The sequence below is a fragment of the Panicum virgatum genome, chromosome 5K (assembly GCF_016808335.1).
Source record: "Panicum virgatum strain AP13 chromosome 5K, P.virgatum_v5, whole genome shotgun sequence".
NCBI lineage: Eukaryota > Viridiplantae > Streptophyta > Magnoliopsida > Poales > Poaceae > Panicum > Panicum virgatum.
The window spans coordinates 53376603-53401840 of NC_053140.1; the positions used below are offsets into that span (position 1 = coordinate 53376603).

The 25238-nt window shown below is 47.0% G+C and overlaps 1 protein-coding gene and 2 pseudogenes across 2 annotated transcripts; all 3 read left to right on the forward strand.

The window, feature by feature from the left end:
- Positions 1 to 940: 940 nt before the first annotated feature.
- Positions 941 to 1797, forward strand: LOC120710243 (annotated as a pseudogene).
- Positions 1798 to 9252: 7455 nt separating this feature from the next.
- On the forward strand, positions 9253 to 21900 carry LOC120708531 (annotated as a pseudogene).
- A 431-nt stretch (positions 21901 to 22331) lies between these two features.
- Positions 22332 to 24798, forward strand: LOC120708529 (gamma-interferon-responsive lysosomal thiol protein-like). Of its 2 annotated transcripts, XM_039993826.1 has the most exons (6): positions 22332 to 22858; positions 23198 to 23263; positions 23557 to 23697; positions 23819 to 23911; positions 23994 to 24110; positions 24515 to 24798. In XM_039993826.1, the coding sequence occupies exons 1-6, from the start codon at positions 22604 to 22606 to the stop codon at positions 24575 to 24577; spliced, it is 735 nt and encodes a 244-aa protein (XP_039849760.1). In that variant the 5' UTR covers positions 22332 to 22603; the 3' UTR covers positions 24578 to 24798. The 2 variants fall into 2 exon arrangements, with proteins under 2 accessions (XP_039849760.1, XP_039849761.1); XM_039993827.1 differs by lacking the exon at positions 24515 to 24798 and having other exon boundaries at positions 22339 to 22858; positions 23994 to 24431.
- The last annotated feature ends 440 nt before the right edge of the window (positions 24799 to 25238 follow it).

Below are 25238 nucleotides of genomic sequence, written 5' to 3' on the forward strand. Positions count from 1 at the left end.
CATTGAAGATGTACTCGTCGTCAACCACGATTACCCATCAACCGAAATAGAAGGTTTGCATTATTCATTCTCACTTCATTTCTATATATTCTTACTTGTTTCATCCCCTTCCTTTCAAAACATGTGGCTTGTTGCGGTAGACAAAACGAGATTCTTCTCCCTTCAACTATTTTTTTTATTTAGGTATATTTTCTTTTATTTTCGTAATTTTCCAAAATCTCTGAGGCTCTATATGGTAAGGTTGCAAGTGCAAATACACTTCAATTAGGTATAATTTTGTAGAAAATCGCCTGCAATGAACATTGGACTATATCTTACCATGGACATCCACTCTCTTCCATTTTTCTGAAGTCATCACTTGTCATCAAATGGCACATCGTACAACACTACCAGCTGGTACAAAAAGATGCTAAGGCGGCTTTATTTTCCCTTACTAGGTGCAGCAGTATTGATTTATTAATTATCAATTGATAATATACCATATGCGCATGCAGGACCTCATGTTCCCTTTTTGTTGTATTCATTAATTTATCATCAACATCATATTTCATTAGTCTATCACAAATATATCATAGGCACTCAAAGTTGATATCAAGTCTCCTATTCTATTGCCAGCAACCAAGAAGCACAACTTGACTTATTTCATTTTGGGCTTGTACTCCATACCATCCATTGGAAACTGAATAGTCAAAAGTCTCTTATCCCCAAAACCACACCAAGTATTCTCAGCCGAGCTCTCTAGGATAACCCCTAAACTATCACATCATCTTACCCAACCATGTAGAAATACAGTTGTTGACTTCATAAGGATAAAAAATGACAACAAATAATGTTATTACTCAGTACACACAAGCTCCATATAGCTATGAGTCCTTTATTTCTTCATCCATCCTAACCCAATAATCCTCATCTCGTCTTTGCAGAGAGAGAAATAAGTTGATTAAGAACGCCTAATACAATACTACTGGACATCACATCAAGGATGTCTTCGCAGCAGCACGGTCATATCACGACCAATGGGAGCGCCGCCGCTGCGTCGACGTGCCCAGGGCACGCGAAGGTGCCGAGTGCGGTGGTGCGACACCATGACCATGTGGTGGCCGCGGGGCAATGCTGCTCGGTCGTGGCGCGAACAATGAAAGCGCCGGTGGATGCGGTGTGGTCGCTGGTGCGGCGCTTCGATGACCCGCAAGGGTACAAAGGCTGCATCGCGAGCTGCGACATCGCGGAGGGCGATGGTGCCACGGCGGGATCGGTGCGGGAGCTGAGTCTCGTGAGCGGAATGCCTGGCAAGAGTAGCCGCGAGCGGCTTGAGATCTTGGACAACGAGCAGCGGGTGATCAGCTTTCCGCATCCTGGGCAGCGAGCACAGCTTCTTCAACTATCGCTCTGTTACTACCGTGCATGAGGTGATGTCGCCGGATGGGCCGCTTGTTAGATATTCTAGGATCTTAAGCTCAAAATGGAACCACATAGATGACATGAGATGCACATACCTTGGTCACTAGGGCCTCCCATCACTTGCCTCTGTGTGTGTGTTCTTAGTGTGTGTGTGTGTGTCGGTTGTGTGATTTCCCCGGTGTTGGCAACGTCCAGGCGATCAGTACCTTGAACGGGGTTCTCACCCCGTTATTTATACTCGTTGCACACCGAGGGGAACCGCCAATGTTGGGTCGGTTGCCGTCCCTGATCAGGACGGCACGGGAACGTTCGTTCCCGTTCATTGATTTTCCTTTATTAGCTTATCTTATCACTTTACTGTTCATTCATTTAATGAGCTTACTGTTTAAGCTCACAGATCATTATCCCAATATTCTCCCCCTTGATCGTAGGACTTAAACTTATAAGTTTATTTCTTAATAAAATAGTACATCAAGACAAAAAAATATTACAATGGTTAATAACAAACATCATTGAACCCAGTGACTATAACATACTACTTTATTTCGAAACAAACTTCTTTAACTTAGGAGCTCCATAAACTTATTACATCAGACTTATACAAACTTACAGACTTACTCTTCGACAGACAGTACACCAAGACACTAAGTTACAATAGTCAATTAAGTACTACTGAACTAAGTGACTATGGTTCCTGAACAATCTCCGAGGAAGTCCACATTAAGATTATGAGGAGATGATGTCATATTGGTCCCAACTAATCCGGGATCAAGGGCTTATCTACCAGACCCATATTGGTAACGTGATCTTTGAATACACTGGGTGGTAGGCCCTTTGTGAGTGGATCCGCCAACATATACTTAGTGTTTATATACTTAATACTTATTGTCTGTTCCTAGATCCTTTCTTTCACAACATGGTACTTAATGTCAATGTGCTTGGCACCACTCATTGACTTGTTGTTAATCGAATAGATTACTGCTGGTTGATTATCGCAGTATAATGTGAGTGGCTTTGAAATGCTGTCGACCACTCTAAGTCCCGGGATAAAATTCTTTAGCCATACTGCCTGCCCGGTAGCCTCATAACATGCCACATATTCAGCCTGCATTGTCGACGATGCAGTAACACTTTGTTTGGAGTTTTTCCACGATATAGCTCCTTCTGCGAGTGTGAAGATATAACCTGACGTGGATTTCTTAGTGTCAACACATCCTGCAAAATCAGTGTCTGAGTAACCTATGACTTCAAGGTTATCAGACTTCTTATATGTGAGCATGAGATCTTTAGTGCCTTGCAAATAGCGAAAGGTCTTTTTGGCTAATTTCCAGTGTTCTGGTCCTGGATTTGACTAAAATCTGCCAAGCATCCCGGTCACAAATGTCAAATCAGGGCGAGTGCACACTTGTGCATACATTATGCTTCCGACGGCTGAGGCATAAGGAATTAACTTCATCTGCGCAGCTTCATACTCATTTTTTGGACATTGGAATTTTCCAAATTTATCGCCCTTAACAATAGGAGCAGGCGAGGCTGAACACTTATGCATATTATACTTTTTCAGCACCTTTTCTATATATGTCTTCTGAGATAGGCCCAAGATCCCTTTGGATCTATTTCGGTGAATTTCTATGCCCAGAACATAAGTAGCTTCATCGAGATCTTTCATCTCAAATTTGGAGGTAAGGAACCTCTTTGTTTCCAGCAGTAAATTCTTATCACTGCTGGCCAGGAGTATATCATCCACATATAATATCAGAAAGATGAATTTACTCCCCTAAACTTAGCATAAATGCAGTTATCCCTTTTATTCTCTTCAAAACCAAATTCTCTGATAATTTGATCAAACTTAAGGTACCATTGTCTTGACGCTTGTTTCAACCCATAAATGGATTTCTTCAATTTACATCCCAAATGTTCCTTTCTTTCCACAACAAAACCCTCAGGTTGTGCCTTGTATACATTCTCATACAAATCACCATTCAGGAATGCCGTTTTAACATCCATTTGATGCAACTCCAAATCATAATGAGCCACAAGTGCCATGATGATTCTGAATGAGTCTTTAGAAGAAACAGGGGAGAAGGTTTCATTGTAATCAATGACTTCCCTCTGTGTAAAACCTTTTGCCATGAGTCTTGCTTTGAACCTTTCGATATTACCCTTGGAGTCACGTTTAGTCTTGTAAACCCATTTGCAGCCTACTGTTTTGGCTCCCTTAGGGATTTCTACTAAGTCCCATACTTCATTAACATTCATGGATTCCATTTCATCTTTCATAGCATCAAGCCATTCAGATGAATGCTCATTATTCATGGCCTCTTTAAATGATGAGGGATCATCGTCCAATATCAACTCATTCGTATCTTCACTCATATAAGTGACATAATCACTAGGATTAGCTGATCTTCTTTCTCGTTGTGACCTTCTTAGTGGTTGCTCATTATTTTGCTCATTCATCACAACTGGAGGCTGTTGAATATCCTCATTAGACTCATCATTAGGTGCAATACTTGAAGTGGTTGCAGGAGTTTCAACAGGTGTTGTATCAACAGTCCTTTGGACTTGAGGTGCAACATCAGCATGCACAGGGAAATAGGATCTTGAGTTATGGGCATTGGAACATATTCCCGTTTTTCTTCTAAATCAATTTCCCTGGGAGTCATGCTCCCCCTGATCACTTCATCTTCCAAGAACACAGCGTGTCTTGTTTCAACAAACTTAGTAAACTGATTCGGGCAATAAAATCAATATGCCTTTGACTTATCAGGATAACCAATAAAATGACAACTGATTGTCTTGGGGTCTAATTTTCCCATATTTGGATTGAAAACTCGAGCTTCAGCAGGGCAGCCCCACACATGTAAATAATTTAGAGTTGGTTTCTTCCCAGTCCATAATTCAAAAGGTGTCTTAGGAACTGATTTGCTGGGAACTCTATTAAGAATGTGTGCAGCTGTCTTTAGAGCTTCCATCCATAAATTCACAGGCAAAATGGAGTGACTCATCATACTTCGTACCATATCCATTAGAGTGCAATTACGCCTTTCAGCTACTCCATTTTGTTGTGGTTCACCCGGTGCAGAGTACTGGGCTTTTATGCCATTTTCTTCCAAAAACCTTGCAAAAGGTCCAGGAGTTTGGCCATAAGGTGTATGCCTTCCATATTATTCTCCACCACGATCGGACCTTACAATTTTGATCTTTCGATCATGTTGATTCTCAACTTCTGCTTTGAAAATTTTGAACTTGTCTAATGCCTCAGATCTTTCTTTAATTGGATAAATATATCCATAGTGGGAGTAGTCATCAGTGAATGTGATGAAAGAATCAAAACCATCCACTGATTTACATTAAAAGGACCACAAATATCTGTGTGGATTATTTCCAAAACTCCCGTGCTTCGGTTTGCACCTTTCTTGATTTTCTTTGCATATTTTCCTTTGATGCAATCAATGCAATGTTCAACATTTGCATCCGAGAAATCCAAAATATGGAGGATATCTTCTTTAATGAGATGCTCAATTCCCCCCCCCCCTCGAAATATGGCCTAAACGGTAGTGCCATAATTTCGAAGAAGTCTCATTAAAGTTGTTCCCGTCTAACGGCGAGACCAACCTCTTTATTGTCATACATAATTATACATCTATGGTCTCCAAAAGTACAACGATAACCACTATCATCTAAGGATGAAACAGAAACTAAGTTTCTTTTCATAGAGGATACATAAAGAACATCATTTAGTTGAAGTCTAAAGCCAGTATGAAGAGTAAGAGTGAAGTCTCCAATGGCCTTGACTTCTGCTTCAACTCCATTAGCAACTCTAATTCTTCTTTCCCCTCTTCTTAGGGTCCTCCTCGTAGCGAAACCCTGTAAAGAGTTTGCAACGTGAATTGTTGCACCTGAGTCAATCCACCAAGAGTCGATGGCATAATCAATATAAAGGGATTCATCAACAAAAGTTATAACATCAGTACCTTTCTTATTGAGCCATCTCATAAAGCCAATGCAGTCCCTCTGACAGTGTCTACTTTTTCCACAAAAGTGGCATCCTTCGGGATCTTTTTCTTTTTCCTCTCCACTGGAGCCACCTGCTGGCTTGTTCTGCTGGCCTTGCTTAGAAGATTGCCCCTTTTCTTTGAATTGACCAGGCTTAGGCTTCAAGTATTCCTTCTTAAATTTCTTATACCTTTTCTTTTCAGAATGCTTGAATTGATTAGCATGATCAATCCTTTCTGCCTTAAGCATTTTTTCTTCTTCTTGCACACACATGGCAATCAACTCATCAATACCCCACTTTATTTTCATAGAGTTGTAGTTGATCACAAATGGAGAGAACTCCTGGGACAGTGACGACATAATGAAATGGACAAGAAAACCATCAGAGATTTCCATCTCCATTGACTTAAGCTTGGAAGCCATGTGACATTTCTTCATAATGTGCTCCCTTAGACTGCCAGTTGCATCATATTTTTCACACACCAACCTTTTGATGAGGGTGGTGGCATAAGCTTTAGAGGAGCCTTTGAATTGCTCCTCAATCTTAGTAAGATAATCCCTGGCAGACTGAGTATCAGGAATTGCTCCTCTTATTATATCAATAATGGAGCTTCTAATGATCATAAGGCATTTACGATTTGAAACACTCCATTTTGCCTTTTCTTCATCATATTCCTTTTTCAGGACTTCATAATTTTCATCCTCTGGTTTAGGCTCAACCGGAGGATCCTTATGGAGGGCATAATCAATATCCAGCAGAGCTAGAGTGATCTCCAGCTTCTCCTTCCATAAAGCATAGTTGCTTCCATTAAGCTGCTCAATATTGCCTAAGACACTGGCAATTTGAGACGCTGCATAAGAGAGAATCAACATCATTAAATAAGCATCTTCTTTTATTGATCAAATTCAAATCAGCTTTGGCCAAAAATAAATGAGAACAACAAAATTTTGCGAATAAGTATTTATTAATCAGCTTTGGCCAGAATAATAAATACAAACCACACTTTATTGAATTTTATGAACTTCTTTTATTAATTCAATCAAATCAGCTTTGGCCAGAATTGATTTGAATTAATAAAATTTTGTGACCAAATAAGTGTCAATCAGCTTTGGCCAGAATGACAATTATTTGCCACACTTAGTCAGAGTAATTATTTGCAGCGGATATAATTTATAACACATAAAATAATAACTTTGAATAATAAACATAATGTAATCATCATAAAAATTAAATAAACATAAGAAAATTTCATCATATAATAAGTCTAATTATTATTTGTATCATTAATTGCTAAAACACAATAAAACATCTTTAAAGAATTAAACATGAAATAACATTTATAACCATAATGCTTAAAGATAAAACAATATTTATAGCCTAAATTTCAGCATTATTTTGGCCAATAAGCTTTTTCAGCCCGTTACTATGCAGCCCAAAGCTTTTAAGCCCAACACTATGCAGCCCATTATTCATTTCGTAATTTTTCCATAATAAAAACGGCCCAAACATCAAATTTCGGCCCAGGCCGTTTTCGGCCCAGCCCGTTTTGGCGCCCCCTTAAACTTCCCGGGCTCCAGGCCCAAAAACCTGGGCCTGGGCCGGGAAACCGCCTCCCCCTGCCGGCCTCCGCCGGCCCGTTCCGGCCGCGGGACGCGTGCACCGTCGGATCTCATCCGACGGTCGACGTCGCGTGCGCGCCGCCTTAAAAGGCCGGTCGGCTGCGAGCCCCCCAAACCCTAATCATTTTCTCCCTTCTCTTCTCTCTCTTCTCCACCCGGCGCCGAGCGAGCGGAGGGCGAAGCGAGCGACGGCGGCGAGCGGCGCCGAGTGCCTCACCAGCGCGGAGGAAGGAGACAGCACTGCCGAGCTCCGCTCGCCAGAGCTGCGTGCCGTGAACGCGGGCATGCAGCTTCATCGAGAGTTGCTTGACGGTGCCCTAAGGGCACCTTGCTGGCCGCGCGTAGATCCGCGGCGGCGGCGGCGGCGAACTTCAGATCCAGCCGGCGGCTGGCCACCTCAGCCTCATGGCGCGCTCGAGGGGTCGGTGCCGTTGGTGCGGGGGGCGCGAGGCCACTCGGGACCAAGTCCCGAGCGCGCGCTCGCCATCAGTGACGGCCATGGCGGTAGCCATGGCGACGGTGGTGGCCTAGAAGGCCCTTTAGGTAAGTCCTCGACCCTCTTCTTTAGATCTTAGGGTTAGGGTTTCTTAGATTTGGGGGTTTTGGGGTTTGGCTAGGGTTAGGGCTTCGGGCTTGCAAGATTTGGGTTTAATTCTTCATGACAGAGGCATAAGCTTATAAAAGATGAACAAAATCACTTAGGTTAAGCATGATTTGTGTGCTCAGAGTACTATATAGGGTTCCAATTCGATGCTAACCAGGCTCTTGATGCCATTGTTAGATATTCTAGGATCTTAAGCTAAAAATGGAACCACATAGATGACATGAGATGCACATACTTTGGTCACTAGGGCCTCCCATCACTTGCCTCTGTGTGTGTTCTTAGTGTGTGTGCGTGTGTCGGTTGTGTGATTTCCCCGGTGTTGGCAACGTCCAGGCGATCAGTACCTTGAACGGGGTTCTCACCCCGTTATTTATACTCGTTGCACACCGGGGGGAACCGCCATTGTTGGGTCGGTTGCCGTCCCTGATCAGGACGGCACGGGAACGTTCGTTTCCGTTCATTGATTTTCCTTTATTAGCTTATCTTATCACTTTACTGTTCATTCATTTAATGAGCTTACTGTTTAAGCTCACAGATCATTATCCCAACACCGCTCACCATGGTGGTTGAGTCCTACATGATGGACGTGATGGCGGGGAACACGGCTGAGGAGATGCGCTATATCGCAGACACTTTCATTGGATTCAATCATCAGAACTTGGCCCATCGGGCATGATTCAATCATCCACAGCTGCGCTGCTATTTTTTTCTCTTTGTTAGGGGGCGTGTAGGATCATGGTGATTTTACAAAAGAAATAAAAATGACCATATTAGAGTATCTCCAAGAGCTCTTGTATCTTGGGTGAGATTTCTAAACAAAGAAAAAGAAGACAAAAAACCCCTATCCAACAGAAACTCTATCTACCTCGTTTTCTATCCAAAGGATGCCGCTAGGCATCTTTGCCTAGCGTTGAGTGCTAGCCATTCCTTTTTGGATTTTGGAGAAACTGTTGGATTTGATCTCTTTTTCACTAGCTATTTTATTTTACATAATAGCTATATCAGGATTTTAACTATTCATAGATATAAGAGCTCTTGGAGATGCTCTTAGTCCTACTTAACTATAGCAGTTGTGACTGAGAACCGCGCTATTTATTTGGTTATCTAAAATAAAAATGTATTAGAACCAGAAAAATAACATCTATTTAAGTCTTTTAATTGGTTATATGCCCTCCCCTATACAGTTCTTTCTTAGTATTTTATATTGCTTTAATTAGATGAACTTTACTATACTATAAAAGAACACTCTTCGTGAGAAAAAAATTGAAGGCTAAATGACACTTATATTTGGTACGGAGGGAGTAGGATTTTAGTTTACGCGGGATCATAATAAATAAGAGAGAGTGGAGAGAGAAAGAAATCGGGCCTCATACAAAATTCAGTGTCAACATGAAAATCTATGTGCTGAACACTATCAAGCTGTGCAGCGAGCGTGAGGTGGTATCTTCATAATAAATAAATGGAGAATAAATAAATAAATGGAGAATAAATATGATAGATGGAGCAGAGAGAGAGAGTTCAATAGAAACCTACAACAAGAATAAACCCATATCTTGATGATATGGCAACATGGATACTAATATAGACACTATGTTTGGGATTATCTTTAGCTCTATCTACTAGCTAGGCCTGATGTACACGTATAAATATGTAATCTTATGATCAATACAAATACAAAATGTGTGGTAACAACGGAGCAACAATGGCATGGCCGTCGGCCTCAACCCTTGCAGCCGCGTCGTTCCCGCCAAAGACTAAACGTGCCCCCGGTCCTTTTCTCCACGCCGGACGCCCGGACCTGCCATCAGACCATCGCCTACCATGCCGGTTTATGCGTTTTTTAATCAAGAAGAAATCGGCAGCTGCTCTCCTCTCTTCTATACATTGCTTGGAGGAACGAGAGTGGCTTGCATAGAGCTAGCGGCACACGGTCAGGCCACGAATCAACGACGAAATGGAGGGTACCGGCGGCGGCCGCCACCTCGTCTGCGTGACGGGCGGCAGCGGCTTCATCGGCTCCTGGCTCGTCCGCCTCCTCCTCGACCGCGGCTACGCCGTCCACGCCACCGTCAAGAGCCTTGGTAACATGCTCCCTCTTTGCTCCGCGCGCCAGATGAAATGGAGATCGTTTCTTGTTCTTGACGGAATTTTAATTTTCTCCCCCTTGCAGATGATGAGGGCGAGACGAAGCACCTGCGGGCCCTGGACGGCGCGGACACGCGCCTGCGGCTGTTCCAGATGGACCTCCTCGACCCGGCCTCCTCCATGCGGCCGGCGATCGACGGCGCCCGCGGCGTCTTCCACCTGGCGTCCCCTCTGGCACTGCGGGCGCGAGATCCGGACGCAACACAATTCTTCTTCTTCTTCTGCGTGATCGATCATCCCCTTCTGCCTGCTGTCTCTTTCGTATTGTGACTCCGTCCCGATGCTCGCAGAAGGAGCTGCTGGAGCCTGCGGTGAAGGGCACGCTCAGCGTCCTCCGCGCCGCCAAGGACTGCGGCGTCGCCCGCGTCGTGCTCATGTCGTCCAAGTCGGCCATGGTGCCCAACCCTTCCTGGCCGGCGGATGAGGCGATAGCAGAGGATGACTGCTGGGCCGACGTCGAGCTCCTCAAGAAACGTCAGGTACAGGCGTACAATGTTGCTAGATGTAGGTAATGCCTGTTATGGTGTTTGCATATTAAAATAAAATGAGCAATTTAGGACTTTAATGATTTGTTCAAGTGATGCACACAACAATGGTACAGACTTTCATGATCCTGTACAAAAACGTCTTCGAGGTGCAGATTTGGTACAACGTCTCTAAAACACTGGCGGAGAAGGCCGCGTGGGAATTCGCCGAGCAGGAGGGCTTGCAGCTGGTTGTGCTGAATCCAGGGACGACGCTGGGCCCATTTTTCACGCCGTCGATCAACACCAGTCTCAACATTCTGCTGCAGCTCCTGCGAGGTTTGTCATTTGCAACGTCAATCTTAGTTCCAAATTTGCAACATGATGAACACATGGTACAAATAGTTCTCTGACGGCGCAAATTTGTACCAGGCCAGGAGCTTGAGCTGGACGCCGTCTACACGGGGTGGGTCGACGTCAGAGATGTGGCTCGATCTGCTATGGCGCTGTACGAGAACCCATCCGCGCAGGGACGCCACCTGTGATTTGAGGGATCGAAGCCGGCGACCAGAGGGGGTGAATGGGAGCCGATCAAAATTTCTTCGAAATTCGAACCGTCGACCTATATCCCGAAAATCACCCAAGCCCTCAAGCGTTCTGACCAGAGTTTGGATTAGCTATGGAAAAGCTAAACCAACACAAAAGTCCTCGAACGAGCGAGTGAAACCACGAAGCAGATCGGAAGCGAATCGGGAAAACTGCAGAACTGATCTGCCTGGACCGGTCTGACTGGTCGCGGCTGTTCAAAAACTAGCAGACCGGTCTGACCGGTCTTGCCTACCGGTCTGACCGGTGGCACTCAGAAAATTCCCCGAAAACTTGGATTCAAACGATAAATCTCAACCAAACGACCACGAAAATCGATGAAACTTGGGGGATAGCTTCGCCCCTACTCCGTGAACATATCCCCAAGAGATCTCGTCCTAAAGATAAAAAAAACTCGAGAATTCGAGGGGAGATCAAGAAGAGTTGGGGTTTTCTCGAAAGCTCAAGGACTTCAATTCTGAAGCACTGGTGATTCCAGAGGATTTAGCATGAGGCTAGAAACATGGGAATTACTACAAAGAGCTCAAAGAACCGTCTCGATCATGTGCATCAAAATCAAAACGAAAATCCATCACAAAAGAGCACAAGAAGGATGGGATTGGATTGATTCAAAAGCCCAGAGGGCACAAGGAGGATGGCGCCTCCTTTCCCAATCAAATCCAATACAAAGTCTCACAATTCCATAACAAATCTACTCTAAAGAGAAGAACAGAGGGAGGGAGACGCAGGGGCGGCGGCTTGGAGAACAGAAGAGTTCACAAATAGATTACAAAAGCCGCAATTAACCTAACGAAAGTCAAGGGGTATTTATACCCGCGCGACTGGTCAGACCGGTTGGTTAGACCGGTCTGACCGATGCTAGGGACCGGTCAGACCGGTTGGCCTGCAGCACCCCCTGTACTCGATCTCATCCGACGGCCGAGATTCTTTCTTCGAAACGAAGTCTTCTCCGCGATGCCGCTATCTTGATGAAGATCAGGTCCGCGGTTTTGGAGGGTCCGCGAAACCAGGGTCGGTGGCCAGTTTTGAGAAAACCGCCAAAACCTCATGCGCGGGAAGATTCCCGCCTCCACGTCGTGGCTCTAGACGCCGTTCCCGCCTCGGCCTTATGACGACACTAGACGCCGCCCGACGCCCGTCACCTCCTCGCCCGCAGCGAGGCCCTAGATGTCGTCGACGCCCGTCGCCTCCATCAGTCCCGAGACCGACGCCCGTCACCTCCACGACTTGGCGTCTTCAACCGTCGTCCGCCTCCTTGGTTTTGTGGCGCAAAACAAGAAACCCGCTTTCCGTCGCCGCTTGCGCCCTCGATCCAGGAGTGGACGCCACAGCTGCCGCCCGGTACGAGCTCCGGTCCCGGCTGCCCTTCACCGCCGTCCACCGCACGGTCCATCGGCCACAGCACCTCCACGGCAGCTCCCCGTCGACACTCGACGCCCGTGTACCTGCAATCCAAAGACCAAGCGCACGATCACACCGCACGGTTGACAATTCACTCATCACAGCCAGGATAGAGTACTCACATTCCTCAATGTCCCCCTTGATGAGTGCATTGTCAACACACCACAAACGAACCAAGAGAAGTGAAACCATAAAAGAACAAAGGAGCACAAGAAAGTGACGAAAAGCTCAGAAGGGCAAGAACAGTCACTTACTCAAGCAAAATTGATCCCCTAAGACAAGGGCAAAGGCTCGACGCAATCGATCAAAAGCCAAAACATGACTCCTCAAAGACAGAGGTAACGCTCGATGCAGTCATGCAAGAAGCAGAAGGAAAACGAGGAAAACCAGGAGCCAAAACCAAAACAGAAACTCCCCAACCAAAGTTTTTCCCTCTCACAAGTGCAACTCTCCCAAAATGATGCACTCTCAAAGCCCTGTGCACAACAAGTTTTTCAAAAATCAAACAAGTCTCCCCCTTGTTCGATCACTTCTCCCAAAAATTATCCCCCTTGTTGGCACATGCACACATTAAGCCTAAAAAGACCTAAAGCTCCCCCTGAAGCTGAGACTCCCCTGAACAGATGCTATGCAAAGAATGCAATGCAGGAGGTGTAAGTGAAAGCATTCAGGAATACAAGGATATGAGCAACATCTAGTCACAAGCATGTGTGCATCCATAAACAAGACCTGCATCTAGCTCAACAGAGTATATCAAATCAGTCTAGAGCTAGGCAAGTTCAGTTTAGGAGAAATAAAAGCATCACCCAAGATCTAGCACTAACAAGTAGGGAATGGAAAGCAGTGCTACTCAAACTCATACAGGTGAGCCAAACCAGCCAAAACAAGTTGCCAACATTCTTTTTTCAATCAAATTTTTAGCAATCAATTCTTAATGCCAGGGGTTGAAAGTTTGTCATGCTTTACTTAGCAACAAGGCCAAGCCTATGCCAGAAGACAATCAGAAACTTAAAGCACTCGTTTCAGTCATGCACAACCTTGCCCGGGTTCTCACAAGTGCAAAGTGAGCCATCCCGAAAGCTCGATCAGTGCGATAAGCAATCCCACCTAGATCTTTTCAATCCATTTCAAGAACTGTTCAAGCAAATTTATCAGATTTAGATCATTTCAAGTATGAATTGCTGAACGAAAAGCCACACTAGCATGAATAAGACAGCAAAGCATATCAACACGCCCTAACATGCTAGTAGCCAAGACATGGTGATCATGTTTTCAGATGATGTCATATACACAATGGAGCAAGCTATACATGATCAAGTTTATCAACTCACACTAACAGGCACTAGAAGATCATAGCAATGTATACAAGAATGCTAGTGCAAGTGAGGCAATGCAAAAGGTAAACATGTACAATGCATATGCACAATGCAACTACTAAATCTAGAAAACCAAGAGAAGCAAAGCAAAATCTACAAACCTAACCAAAGAAAAGTCAGCAATCAAAAGGGGTAACAAACCCCAAGCTCCCCTCGCAAGCGAGCAAAGGTGTTCTGCTCTAGCGGTTTGGTGAGGATATCTGCGGTTTGCCTCTTTGAAGGGACATGGATCAGGTCTATGTGTCCTCTCTCATGGTTGTCTCGCAGGAAATGGAACCGGATGTCTATGTGCTTGGTTCTGGAGTGTAGGACAGGGTTCTTTGCAATGCTAATGGCTGACATATTGTCTACAAAGATGGGAACCCTACCGAAACTCAAGCCATAATCCTGCAAGGTTTGTTTCATCCAAAGTATCTGGGAGCAGCAGCTAGCAGCGGCAACATACTCAGCTTCTGTGGAAGAAAGCGCTACGCTAGCCTGCTTGCGAGAGGACCAAGACACCAAAGATGTACCGAGAAATTGACAAGTGCCAGATGTCGACTTGCGATCCAACCGACACCCACCGAAATCGGCATCAGAAAAGCCCACCAAAACCAGAGAAGAATCCGCAGAATACCAAAGACCAAATTCAGGGGTGAATTTCAGATACCTGAAGATGTGTTTCCCCACCTGCCTGTGGGAGGTGCGCGGCGAAGCCTAATACCGCGCAGAGGCAGACGCCGAACTGGATGTCCGGTCGCGTCGCCGTCAGGTACAGGAGAGAGGCGATCATGCTCCTGTACTCCTTCTGATCCACCGCCTCGCCGTCCAAGTCCTCATCAAGCGCCGTAGATGTACTGATCGGAGTCGGCTGAGGAGACAAGTCACTCATGTCGAACTTCCGCAGCAAGTCTCTAGTGTACTTGGCTTGATGGACAAAAGTGCCCTGAGGAGTTTGCTTGATCTGCAGCCCGAGGAAGAACTGCAACTCACCCATCATGCTCATCTCAAACTCCCTGGACATCTGCTCAGAAAACTTGGAGACAAGAGAGTGAGAAGAGCCACCAAAGATAATATCATCCACGTATATCTGGACTAAAAAAATCAGTGCCAGATCGCATGAGGAACAAAGTTTTATAAACACATCCCATTTTGAAGCCCTGAGCTAGCAAAAAGGTTTTCAATCTATCATACCAAGCTCTAGGTGCCTGTTTCAAACCGTAAAGAGCTTTCTGAAGTTTATAAACACGGTTTGGAAACTTGGGATTTTCGAAACCAGGGGGTTGCTTCACATAAACCTCTTCTTCGATAAAACCATTCAAGAAGACAGATTTAACATCCATTTGGAAAACCTTAAAACCCTTGGAAGCAGCAAATAAAAGAAAGATTTGAATAGCTTCCAAACGAGCAACAGGGGCAAAAGTTTCCTCAAAATCAATACCCTCTTTTTGGCAAAACCCCTGGGCAACAAGACGAGCCTTGTTTCGAACAACCAAACCATCCTCACCCTGCTTATTTTTGAAAACTCACTTCGTTCCGATGGAATTAGAAACAGGTGGAGGCTCGACTAAGACCCAAACTTGGTTTCTCTCAAAATTTTCAAGTTCCTCATACATGACATTGACCCAATTAGAATCAGAAAGAGCGTGTCCAATATCTTTGGGCTCAAAAGAGGCAACAAATGCTGAATGAGCAAAGCCAGCGATACTTGTTACCTTGGACCTGGTGACTCGCTCGTTGAGATCACCTAGCATCTGTTGAGGTGGATGGCGACGCTGAATGTGTCGCGGTGCTTCCCGTGTCGAAGTCGCCTCCTCCTCAACCAAAGCTGGTGTCTCCTCAGGTGCAGCTGGTGAAGCCTGAGTCGCCTCCTCGAACAGCCCCCGAGAAGTAGACGTAGTCGGGTCGGGGCCGTCGTCATCGTCCGACCTCGTGGCAGAGATAGCTGGGTCCATAGTACGCGTGGTAGCCTCAGCATCGCCATCTGCAGCTTCTTCCTCCTCATCTTCAAAGATAGAGGTGCCGAGCTCATCATCTCCTGCAACTTCAAAGACAGAAGAATTGCACGGTGCAGTCTCGTCGAAAGTGACTTCACAAGTCTCTCTTACGATGTTAGTATCAATAATCAGCACACGGTACGCTCTAGAGTGAGAAGCATAACCGAGAAAAATACCGTCAGACGAGCGAGACTCAAACTTATCAAGATTTCCATCTTTCAGCACAAAGCACCGGCAACCGAAAACTCTGAGATGGTCAACACGGGGCTGGCGTCCACACCGCAACTCATAAGAAGTCCTATGCATGAAAGCACGCAAGAAAATGCGGTTGGACACGTAACAAGCAGTGTTAACCGCCTCAGCCCAGTATTTGTGAGGAGTCCTATGCTCATCGAGCATCGTCCTCGCCATCTCTACCAGCGTCCGATTCTTCCGCTCTACAACTCCATTCTGCTGTGGAGTGTAGGGAGAAGAATACTGGTGTTCAAGCCCTTGATCACTGCAAAAGGCGTCAAAATGAGCGTTTTTTAATTCTGTGCCATTATCACTGCGAATCGCTCTCATGGCCTGGGGTAGCTCATTTTTCAACCTCAAGATCAAGTCTCGAACAAACTCGAAAGCCTCATCCTTGGTTCTCATGAAAAAGACCCAAGAATAGCGAGAAAAATCGTCCACGATCACAAGAACATACCACTTCCCACCAACAGACATCACCCGAGAAGGACCGACAGTGTCCATGTGTAGCAACTCTCCAGGGTGAGAGGTCATCACCTGATTAACAGGCGGATGTAAAGTGGCAATCATCTTCCTGTGGCAACACGGATGGCAAACAAGGTCCTTTTCAAACTTCAATTTGGGCAATCCTCGGATCAGGCCAAGTGAGCTCAGTCTCGACAACAAGTCAAAGCTCAAATGTCCAAGTCTCCTATGCCACTTCCACAGATCAGAAGAAGGACCAGCCATCAAGCAGTGAGAAGGGCCAAGAGGAGTTCCAAAGAAGTCAACCAAGAAAACCCGATCGCGAGGTGTAATCCGGCAAACCAAATCTCCCCTGGAATCCAAAACACGCGAGCAACACTCCTTGAAGCGAACCTCAAACCCCTCATCAAGAAGTTGCGAAACAGAGAGCAAATTAAAGCCAAGATTCGAAACCAAAGCAACTTCTCTCAGGGTAAAGCGATCAGAAACTCGAACAGCGCCAAGTCCACGTACCTTTCCTCTTCCATTATCCCCGAACACAATGTACTCCTTTGAGCGCATCGGGATGAGGCTGAAGAACCATTTGTCATTTCCGGTCATGTGGCGCGAACAACCGGAGTCCATGATCCACCTGTTCTCCAAGCCTCCGACCTGCACATCAGTAGTGAGACAAAAGGTGAGCAAATGTCTCAACACTGGGGTTAGCAAAGTGAGAAGCAAACCAGTGTCGAGCCATTTGCTCTACAGAAGGGTTAGCAAAACCAGGCAAAGCGTATCCCCCGTCCTGTCTACCGCGTGACTGACGAATACCACCGCGAGAAAGCGTGGAGCCCCAAAACCTCCTCCAAAGCCTCGGTCCTGTGATCCATAGCCGTACTGAAAACGACCAGGAGCACGACCGGCAAAGCGACCACCCGCTGGAGCACGGTAACCACCACCGTCTCCCTGACCTCCACCTACACGGCGCGCCCTAGCATCTTGCCTATCACCACGCCGAGAAGGACCATGCACCCAAGCAGAGTACATGTCCGCGTTCCGTCTCTCCTGCTCTCTCCTCACAGCCCGCTTCCTCCTGAAGCAAAACTCCTCCAGGTGACCTTCCCTGTCACAGAACTCGCAGTGGTACCTCAACTCACGCTTGGGAGGTGGAGGCCTAGCCTGCGGACGGGGAGGAGCAGCCCTCTTCTTCTGGGCAACCTGGGCTGTGGCAGCAGGAAGCGCGTCGAGGGGATTCCTCAGTGCATTGGGCTTTGGAACCCAAACCTGCTACTGCGGAGGTGATTTCGGTGGTTCTTTAAGCACACCATCCGCGGGGTCAACAAGCGAAGGCTGCGTACTCGTGCTAGTAGTGTTTCCAGCAGCCTTGCCAATCTTACCATACAACCTGTCAAATTCTGACTTCGTGTATGTGTAACCGACCCCAAACCCATCACCACGCTTGAACTGCTTAATCATCATGCCCAACTGCGGCTCACTGCTAGAAACCCAACTCAGAATCGCCCTAAGATAGGTATTCTCATTCTCCAAGTTGGCTTTCTCTACCGCAAGACTATCCAGATCAGCAATCAAACCAGGGCAAACAGAGCAGTCAATAGGTGGGCTAGACTCTACGACCTTAGTCTTTCCAAAAGACTTGATCAAAGCGTTCTTCTCATCTAGCTCCAACCTAAGCGTGGGACAAAACTTACAAGCGCCAAGCAAAGCAGGCCTAGATCTAAGCTCCTCTAGTTCACAAACAACAGTAGCAAACTTGGACTGCAAAGAAGCTAGATCAGACTTGAAGATAGGACACTCATCGCATTCAAGTACATCACTAACAATGGGAGCATCCTTGACAAGTTCAAGCTCAAGCTTGGCCTTGGCTAGCTCGTGAGACACGTCAGAAAGCGAAGTCTTAGCAACATCTAAGTTCGCGACGTTCTCATCATGCTTGGCACGGAGAGCAACAAGATCATTCATGTGAGATTTGCAGCCAGCGCACTCATACTCACTAGATTTCTCCCTAGCACAAGCCAGCTCAGCCCTAAGCTTTCTACGCTCTCTAGCTGCTTCCTTAACCAGCCTCTTCTGGTTGTCGAGAGCGGCGTACAACTCCCTAACCTCTGTATCAAGCAGTTCGATCGTGGAGTTTACCTCTGAATCGCTCTCGGATCCAGGAGAAGAGCCGGAGTGCGTCGGTGTAGCATGTCCACCCGAAGACGCACGAGCACCATCGGCTTCGCCCGCCATGGTGCAGAAGCTCTTGCGCCGACCGGCCGCCAAGCAAAGGCCGATGAAGCCGGTGGCTTCCTTGTCCCGCTTCTTCTTCTTCTTGTCGTCGTCGTCGGAGGTCGGTGAAGAAGAGCGGTCGGTGTCGGAGCTCTTGTCGAGGTCGCTGAGCTACGCCAGGAAGGACTTCTCCCGCTTCTTGGCCTTGTACTGGAAGCGCTTCTTGAGCGATTCCTTGTCGAAGCGTCCTCCCCGGTCACGACTGTGCTGCTTGTGGCGCCGACGCTCCTTGTTGGAGCCTCCCTCGTCGCGGTCGCGGTGGCGGTAGTAGTCGAAGGAGTTGTTCTGGCCACCGCCGGACTTCTTGGGGCAATCGGCGACGAAGTGGTTCAGATCGCCGCAGTTGTAGCACCGGGGGTTCTTCTTCCTCTGCCTGTTGTGGTAGACGCGCTAGAACTTGCTGATCAGGAGGCACAAGTCGTCGTCGCCCAGCGTCTCCAGCTGCTCATCTGAAACAGAAGGCAAAGAGGCAAGAGAAAAGCCAAGAGCAAAGTTAGCGTTAGAGCTCGATCCACCACCTGGGCCAGTCACAAGAGCGATGCTCTTGGAAGGAGGGGCACCATTGAGCTTGGCTCGTGTCTGGTTATCCACCTCCGTGGCCTTGAGCTTGCTAAAAAGCTCGTTCACGGTTATAGTCTCATAGCCTGCAGAATCAATGATTGTGTTCACCTTGAGATCCCACACAGAGCGGTCAAGTGTGTAAAGCAACTTGAGAGCCTTCTCGTGCTCTGTGTACTCAAGGGCACCAACAGATCTGTTCGCATTGACTTTGTTCACAATCGACTGAAAACGACTGAACATCACGTCAATGCTCTCACCCGGCTCCTGTGTGAAGTTCTCGTACTCACGCCGGTGAGTCTCGAACAGTCTGGCCTTCACCTGAGGTGTATCCTCGTGGTAGTTCTCAAGGCACGTCCAAATTTTGTGGGCTTCCTGAAAACCCTGGACGCGTGAGAACTCCGCATGAGAAACACTAGCGAACAAGGCATTGACGGCCTTGGTGTTAGCCTCGTGCTGGGTCACCTGTAGAGGCGTGGTCCGAACAGCCAGCACCTCGTAAAGCTGGTTCGTGGTAATTTCCCAGACCTCGGCTCCCATGCTCTGCAAGAAGGCTCTCATGCGAACCTTCCAGTAGGCATAGTCCTCGCCGGAAAATACCGGGATCTTACCAAGACTCGTCATGGTTGCCAAGTGGTTTTCGAACCGGTTAAGGTACTGAAAACCTCAACAAAGTTCTGATACCAATTGAGGGACCGAAGCCGGCAACCAGAGGGGGGGGTGAATGGGAACCGATCAAAATTTCTTCGAAATTCGAACCGTCGGCCTATATCCCGAAAATCACCCAAACCCTCAAGCGTTCTTACCAGAGTTTGGATTAGCTATGGAAAAGCTAAACCAACACAAAAGGCCTCGAACGAGCGAGTGAAACCACGAAGCAGATCGGAAGCGAATCGGGAAAGCTGCAGAACTGATCTGCCTGGACCGGTCTGACCGGTTCACTGGACCGGTCTGACCGGTCGCGACTGTTCAAAAACTAGCAGACCGGTCTGACCGGTCTTGCCTACCGGTCTGACCGGTGGCACCCAGAAAACCCCCGAAAACTTGGATTCAAACGATGAATCTCAACCAAACGACCACGAAAATCGATGAAACTTTGGGGATAACTTCGCCCCTACTCCGTGAACATATCCCCAAGAGATCTCGTCCTAAAGATCAAAGAAACTCGAGAATTCGAGGGGAGATCAAAAAGGGTTGGGGTTTTCTCGAAAGCTCAAGGACTTCAATTCTGAAGCACTGATGATTCCAGAGGGTTTAGCATGAGGCTAGAAACATGAGAATCACTACAAAGAGCTCAAAGAACCGTCTCGATCATGTGCATCAAAATCAAAGCGAAAATCTATCACAAAAGAGCACAAGAAGGACGGGATTGGATTGATTCAAAAGCCCAGAGGGCACAAGGAGGATGGGGCCTCCTTTCCCAATCAAATCCAATACAAAGTCTCACAATTCCATAACAAATCTACTCTAAAGAGAAGAACAGAGGGAGGGAGACGCAGGGGCGGCGGCCTGGAGAATAGAAGAGTTCACGAATAGATTACAAAAGCCGCAATTAACCTAACACAAGTGAAGGGGTATTTATACCCGCGGGACCGGTCAGACCGGTACGCTGGACCGGTCAGACCGGTTGGTTAGACCGGTCAGACCGGTGCCAGGGACCGGTCAGACCGGTTGGCCTGCAGCACCCCCTGTACACGATCTCATCCGACGGCCGAGGTTCTTTCTTCGAAACGAAGTCTTCTCCGTGATGCCGCTATCTTGATGAAGATCAGGTCCGCGGTTTTGGAGGGTCCGCAAAACCCGGGTCGGTGGCCGGTTTTGAGAAAACCGCCAAAACCTCACGCGCGGTAAGATTCCCGGCTCCACGCCGTGGCCCTAGACGTCGTTCCCACCTCGGCCTTCTGACGGCCCTAGACGCCGCCCGACGCCCGTCACCTCCTCGCCCGCAGTGAGGCCCTAGACGCCGTCGACGCCCGTCGCCTCCGTCAGTCCCGAGATCGACGCCCGTCACCTCCACGACTTGGCGTCTTCAACCGTCGTCCACCTCCTTGGTTTTGTGGCGCAAACCAAGAAATCCGCCTTCCGTCACCACTTGCGCCCTCGATCCAGGAGTGGACGCCACAGCTGCCGCCCGGTCCGAGCTCCGGTCCCGGCTGCCCTTCACTGCCGTCCACCGCACGGTCCATGGGCCACAGTACCTCCACGGCAGCTCCCCGTCGACACTCGACGCCCGTGTACTTGCAATCCAAAGACCAAGCGCACGATCACACTGCACGGTTGACAATTCACTCATCACAGCCAAGATAGAGTACTCACATTCCTCATGCTTGGCGTCCATGGAACGATTGGTCGACTTCACCGCCAAACTTGCCGATCTGTATCCTGAATTCCCAGTCCACAGGTGATCCACTTCTGAGCACCTCGCGTGCTTTCCATCATAAGCAGCAGCGTCATGCGATTTTTTTTGCTGAATTCTGCTTCTACTTCAGAGTCAAGGAGGACAAACAAGGCTGGTTGATGAGGGCAAAGGACCCCTCAAAGAAGTTGATCGATTTGGGGGTTCGTTTCATCCCATTTGACCAGACCGTCAGGGAGACTGTGGATTGCTTCAGGAACAAAGGGCTCATCTAGCCTGCAAACATGTCTTGTTGTATGTTTCTTCAGAAAAAAAGAGTGCTGTGCGATAGTCTTCCAGCTGAAACAAAATAAAATGCCAGAATGCATGGACATGACATCATTGTCATCAATACTCGATATATGTTTTGCACTGTCTCTTGTTAATATACTAGTTCTCTACTGGGGCTGAAAAGCAAAAGAACAAGGAACCAAACATTAAAAAAACTAGTAGAAAAGCTATAAATGAACTGGATAAGAAAGAAGCAAAAGCATTCATAGGCGAGTAAAGAAAAGTGTCTTGTGCAGATCTCGGATCTCTCTCGATCAGGCTCCATACCTTTGTCATGCATCTTTCTTTTAAGCCCCCATGTAAGAGTAGAGAATACCACCCCTGAACTTGGGGCTGCACCCTATCAATTTCAAAACCTGAATCTTCAGATACCTTGTACTACCAATCACCAGTCCTATTGCCAGTTTCGGGTAGAGAAAAGGAGTCAATTTTGCCATCCAGCGTATTAGCTACCGTTCTTCTTGATAAGTCTCTGTTGCCTGTTGGAACTTGGATGTGCAGAGCCCACCTCTGAAGAAACTATACACCTGCGGTGGCAAAGAATCAAAGCTGGATCACTTGATCCGGAGCAAGCAGCATCGCAACACCGTACCCCTCAAAAACCTCTGCCCCGCGTAACCTGGGAAAAGGGATCGCCGAACAAAATCTGCCTTGTTCCAGTGGATCAAGCGCATCGGCATCTCCTCGTCCCCATCCTTTCCCCTCCGAAGGAAAAAGCATCTCTCGCGCATAGGCCATCATATCCCTAGCCTTCGACTTAAACTAAAAGGTAGTGGCGCCTTTTTCTTTGCTCCGTCGCCATGGCTTCCCCAAGACTTCCTCTTCTTCTCCGCCTCGCCCCCCTCGTTCTGCTCTGCCTCTGCCTCTCACCGGTGTGCGCCGCCGGGAGAGTCCCGGTGTCGGTCTACTACGAGACGCTGTGCCCGTTCTGCTCCGCGTTCGTCGTGAACGACCTCGCCAGGATCTTCCACGATGGGGTCTCCTCCATCGCTGACCTCAGGCTAGTCCCGTTCGGCAATGGGCGCGTCTCCGCAGACGGATCCATTACCTGCCAGGTCAGTGACTCAGTGTCTGCCGTCGTAGCATTCTTTGAGTCGAATTCGATATGTTTCTCAAGAAATTCAAGCGAAATTTTGGAAGAACTGAAGTCCATCTAGTCTGATCTTAGTCTGCACTCTGCAGCTAGCTACTCGCATTCAGTTTGGTGGCCATTGTTAAACGCAATGGGGAATATCGTGTTTTCTGTGCTAGTACGGTTTCACATTCTTAATTGAGCGTGTGAAATGGTTTTCACAAATTTTGAGATTATTAGTACGGCAAGCGATGAACTATTTATCTTTGATGAACAGGCTTCAGTTTGCTCACTCCACTAGTCGACTTGCTTTGTTTTGCAGCATGGAGAGGGCGAGTGCCAACTCAACGCTATAGAAGCTTGTGTGATCAGGCTATGGCCTAATGCGGTATTGTCTATAGCCATGGATCATGAATACATCATTTTTCTTTTTTAAAAAAGTGAGAGATGAAAATGGTTCTGAAATTAATCTGATACAAGCATCTGTTGGCAATGAATTTCCAATAGTTCAATTTTGACATTGCCGTTTATTTCGGACTTTAATGATTCAGTTGTGCGACGAACTGAATTTTCTGATACTTATGCAATGGGTCTGCCCAGATCTGTTCCCCAGAGAAAAATGAGCTTAAAAATACAGGATCGGAGAACTATACGTTATAATATACATTTCTCTGAATGCAGGAGCAGCATTTCCCTTTCGTTCAATGCGTTGAGCATTTAGCACTGACACGGAAATGGGACGCATGGCAGTCTTGCTTTCAGGAAACTGGCCTGGCCTCTCAGCCTGTTATTGACTGCTACAACTCAGGATATGGCAGGCAGGTGGGGTGAACAGTTGCTGGCCTTTCTGCTGCTGGTTCAATCTTACAGTATGCTTCAGAACATTCGTATACCTTCCTTGAGTTTCCGCAATCTGACGAGCAATCAAACTGGAATTACACAGCTTGAGCTGCAGAATGCTGCCGAGACGAATGCTCTACAGCCTCCTCATCAGTTTGTGCCATGGGTGGTCGTTAATGGGAAACCGCTTGGTGAGGTAAGCTGGACCATTTTCTTTTCTTTTCTAAGATGTAGTAATATTACGCTTTCAGGAATCCAGTCTAACTTAGAGTCTGCAGGATTACATGAACTTTGAGGCCTACATCTGCAGCGTTTACGATGGCAAACTTCCAGAGGCGTGCAAGGGGAAGCACCTAGCAATCGCTCAACACACGAGAGCGAGCGGAGGAGACAAGGTGTGCCCAGTTAGCAAAATTATCAGCTAATTTGCGTATGAGAAAAAAAAATTGAGAGCGCTTACTTTGAAATAGAATCTTGTTTCAAGAGGTTCTACATATCAAATGGCCTGCTGGATCTTCTTGTATTTTGAAGTTTTTTCACAAAGACTTGTATTTGGAGTTAGACACCTTTTTGACAGAAAAACATCCACCTTCTTTGAAACTTGAAAGAAAGGAATGTGATAGTTTCCATGCTTTGATGCTTCCAGCATTTCAGAACAACTTTTCCTGTAGTATGTGACTCATTTGCTGAGAATTCACCAACCTGTTTTACTAGCATTTTCCTTTGATGTTCGTACACTCTGCTTAAGATGAGTCCTGATTGGTTGGTACTTTGGTTTTGATGCTCCTATATGATCCAGAGGAATCCGCACGAGGTGGCCGTTGCACTTGCCATTGGTATCGCCCTATGGTTCGGATTATGAAGCGACGTCCCCTCAAGATCAAGTAGTCAAAATTTTCAGATCACGGAGCCAGTCCACACTAGACTAACAGATAACAGCATTCTACAACAGGAACCTGAAAATTTCTTTGTCAACAACTGAGGAAGGCAAGCAAAATTGCTTCGATCTGCCTTTGTTTAACTGTAAAGATCAAAGTGATTCGCTGACCCAGATAAGATAAATTGGAGTCCTCTTGTACATAACAACTGAAACCGTAAGCAATACTGACCGTTCGAGAAGGACTGGGTTGCGTGCACACTGCACTGACAGTTCTCAGTTCAAGATGCTTTGCTTGTACGCAAATATGTGTAGTGCTGAGTTCTCAAAGCAACGCTGGCGGCCAACACAAGCGTGAATCTCAGCGTAGAACGTCGATCGATTCGAGTTCCGGAGAACGGAGTCGCAGAAAGTTCTGAATCGGATGGCTCTCATGTTGATGTTGGCTGTGAGCATGTGACTGCCCCTGGCCCTGGCCGCTGCAGCAGTAAACAAAAGCTAACTAGAGTTGGACGGGTTTAGACTATTGGCCATCCCATGCTAAATTGCCAATCACGAGTAAATCCAGATTCTAAAACATGCTCTTCACGAGTAAATCCAGATTCTAAAACATGCTCTTCACGAGTAAATCCAGATTCTAAAACAT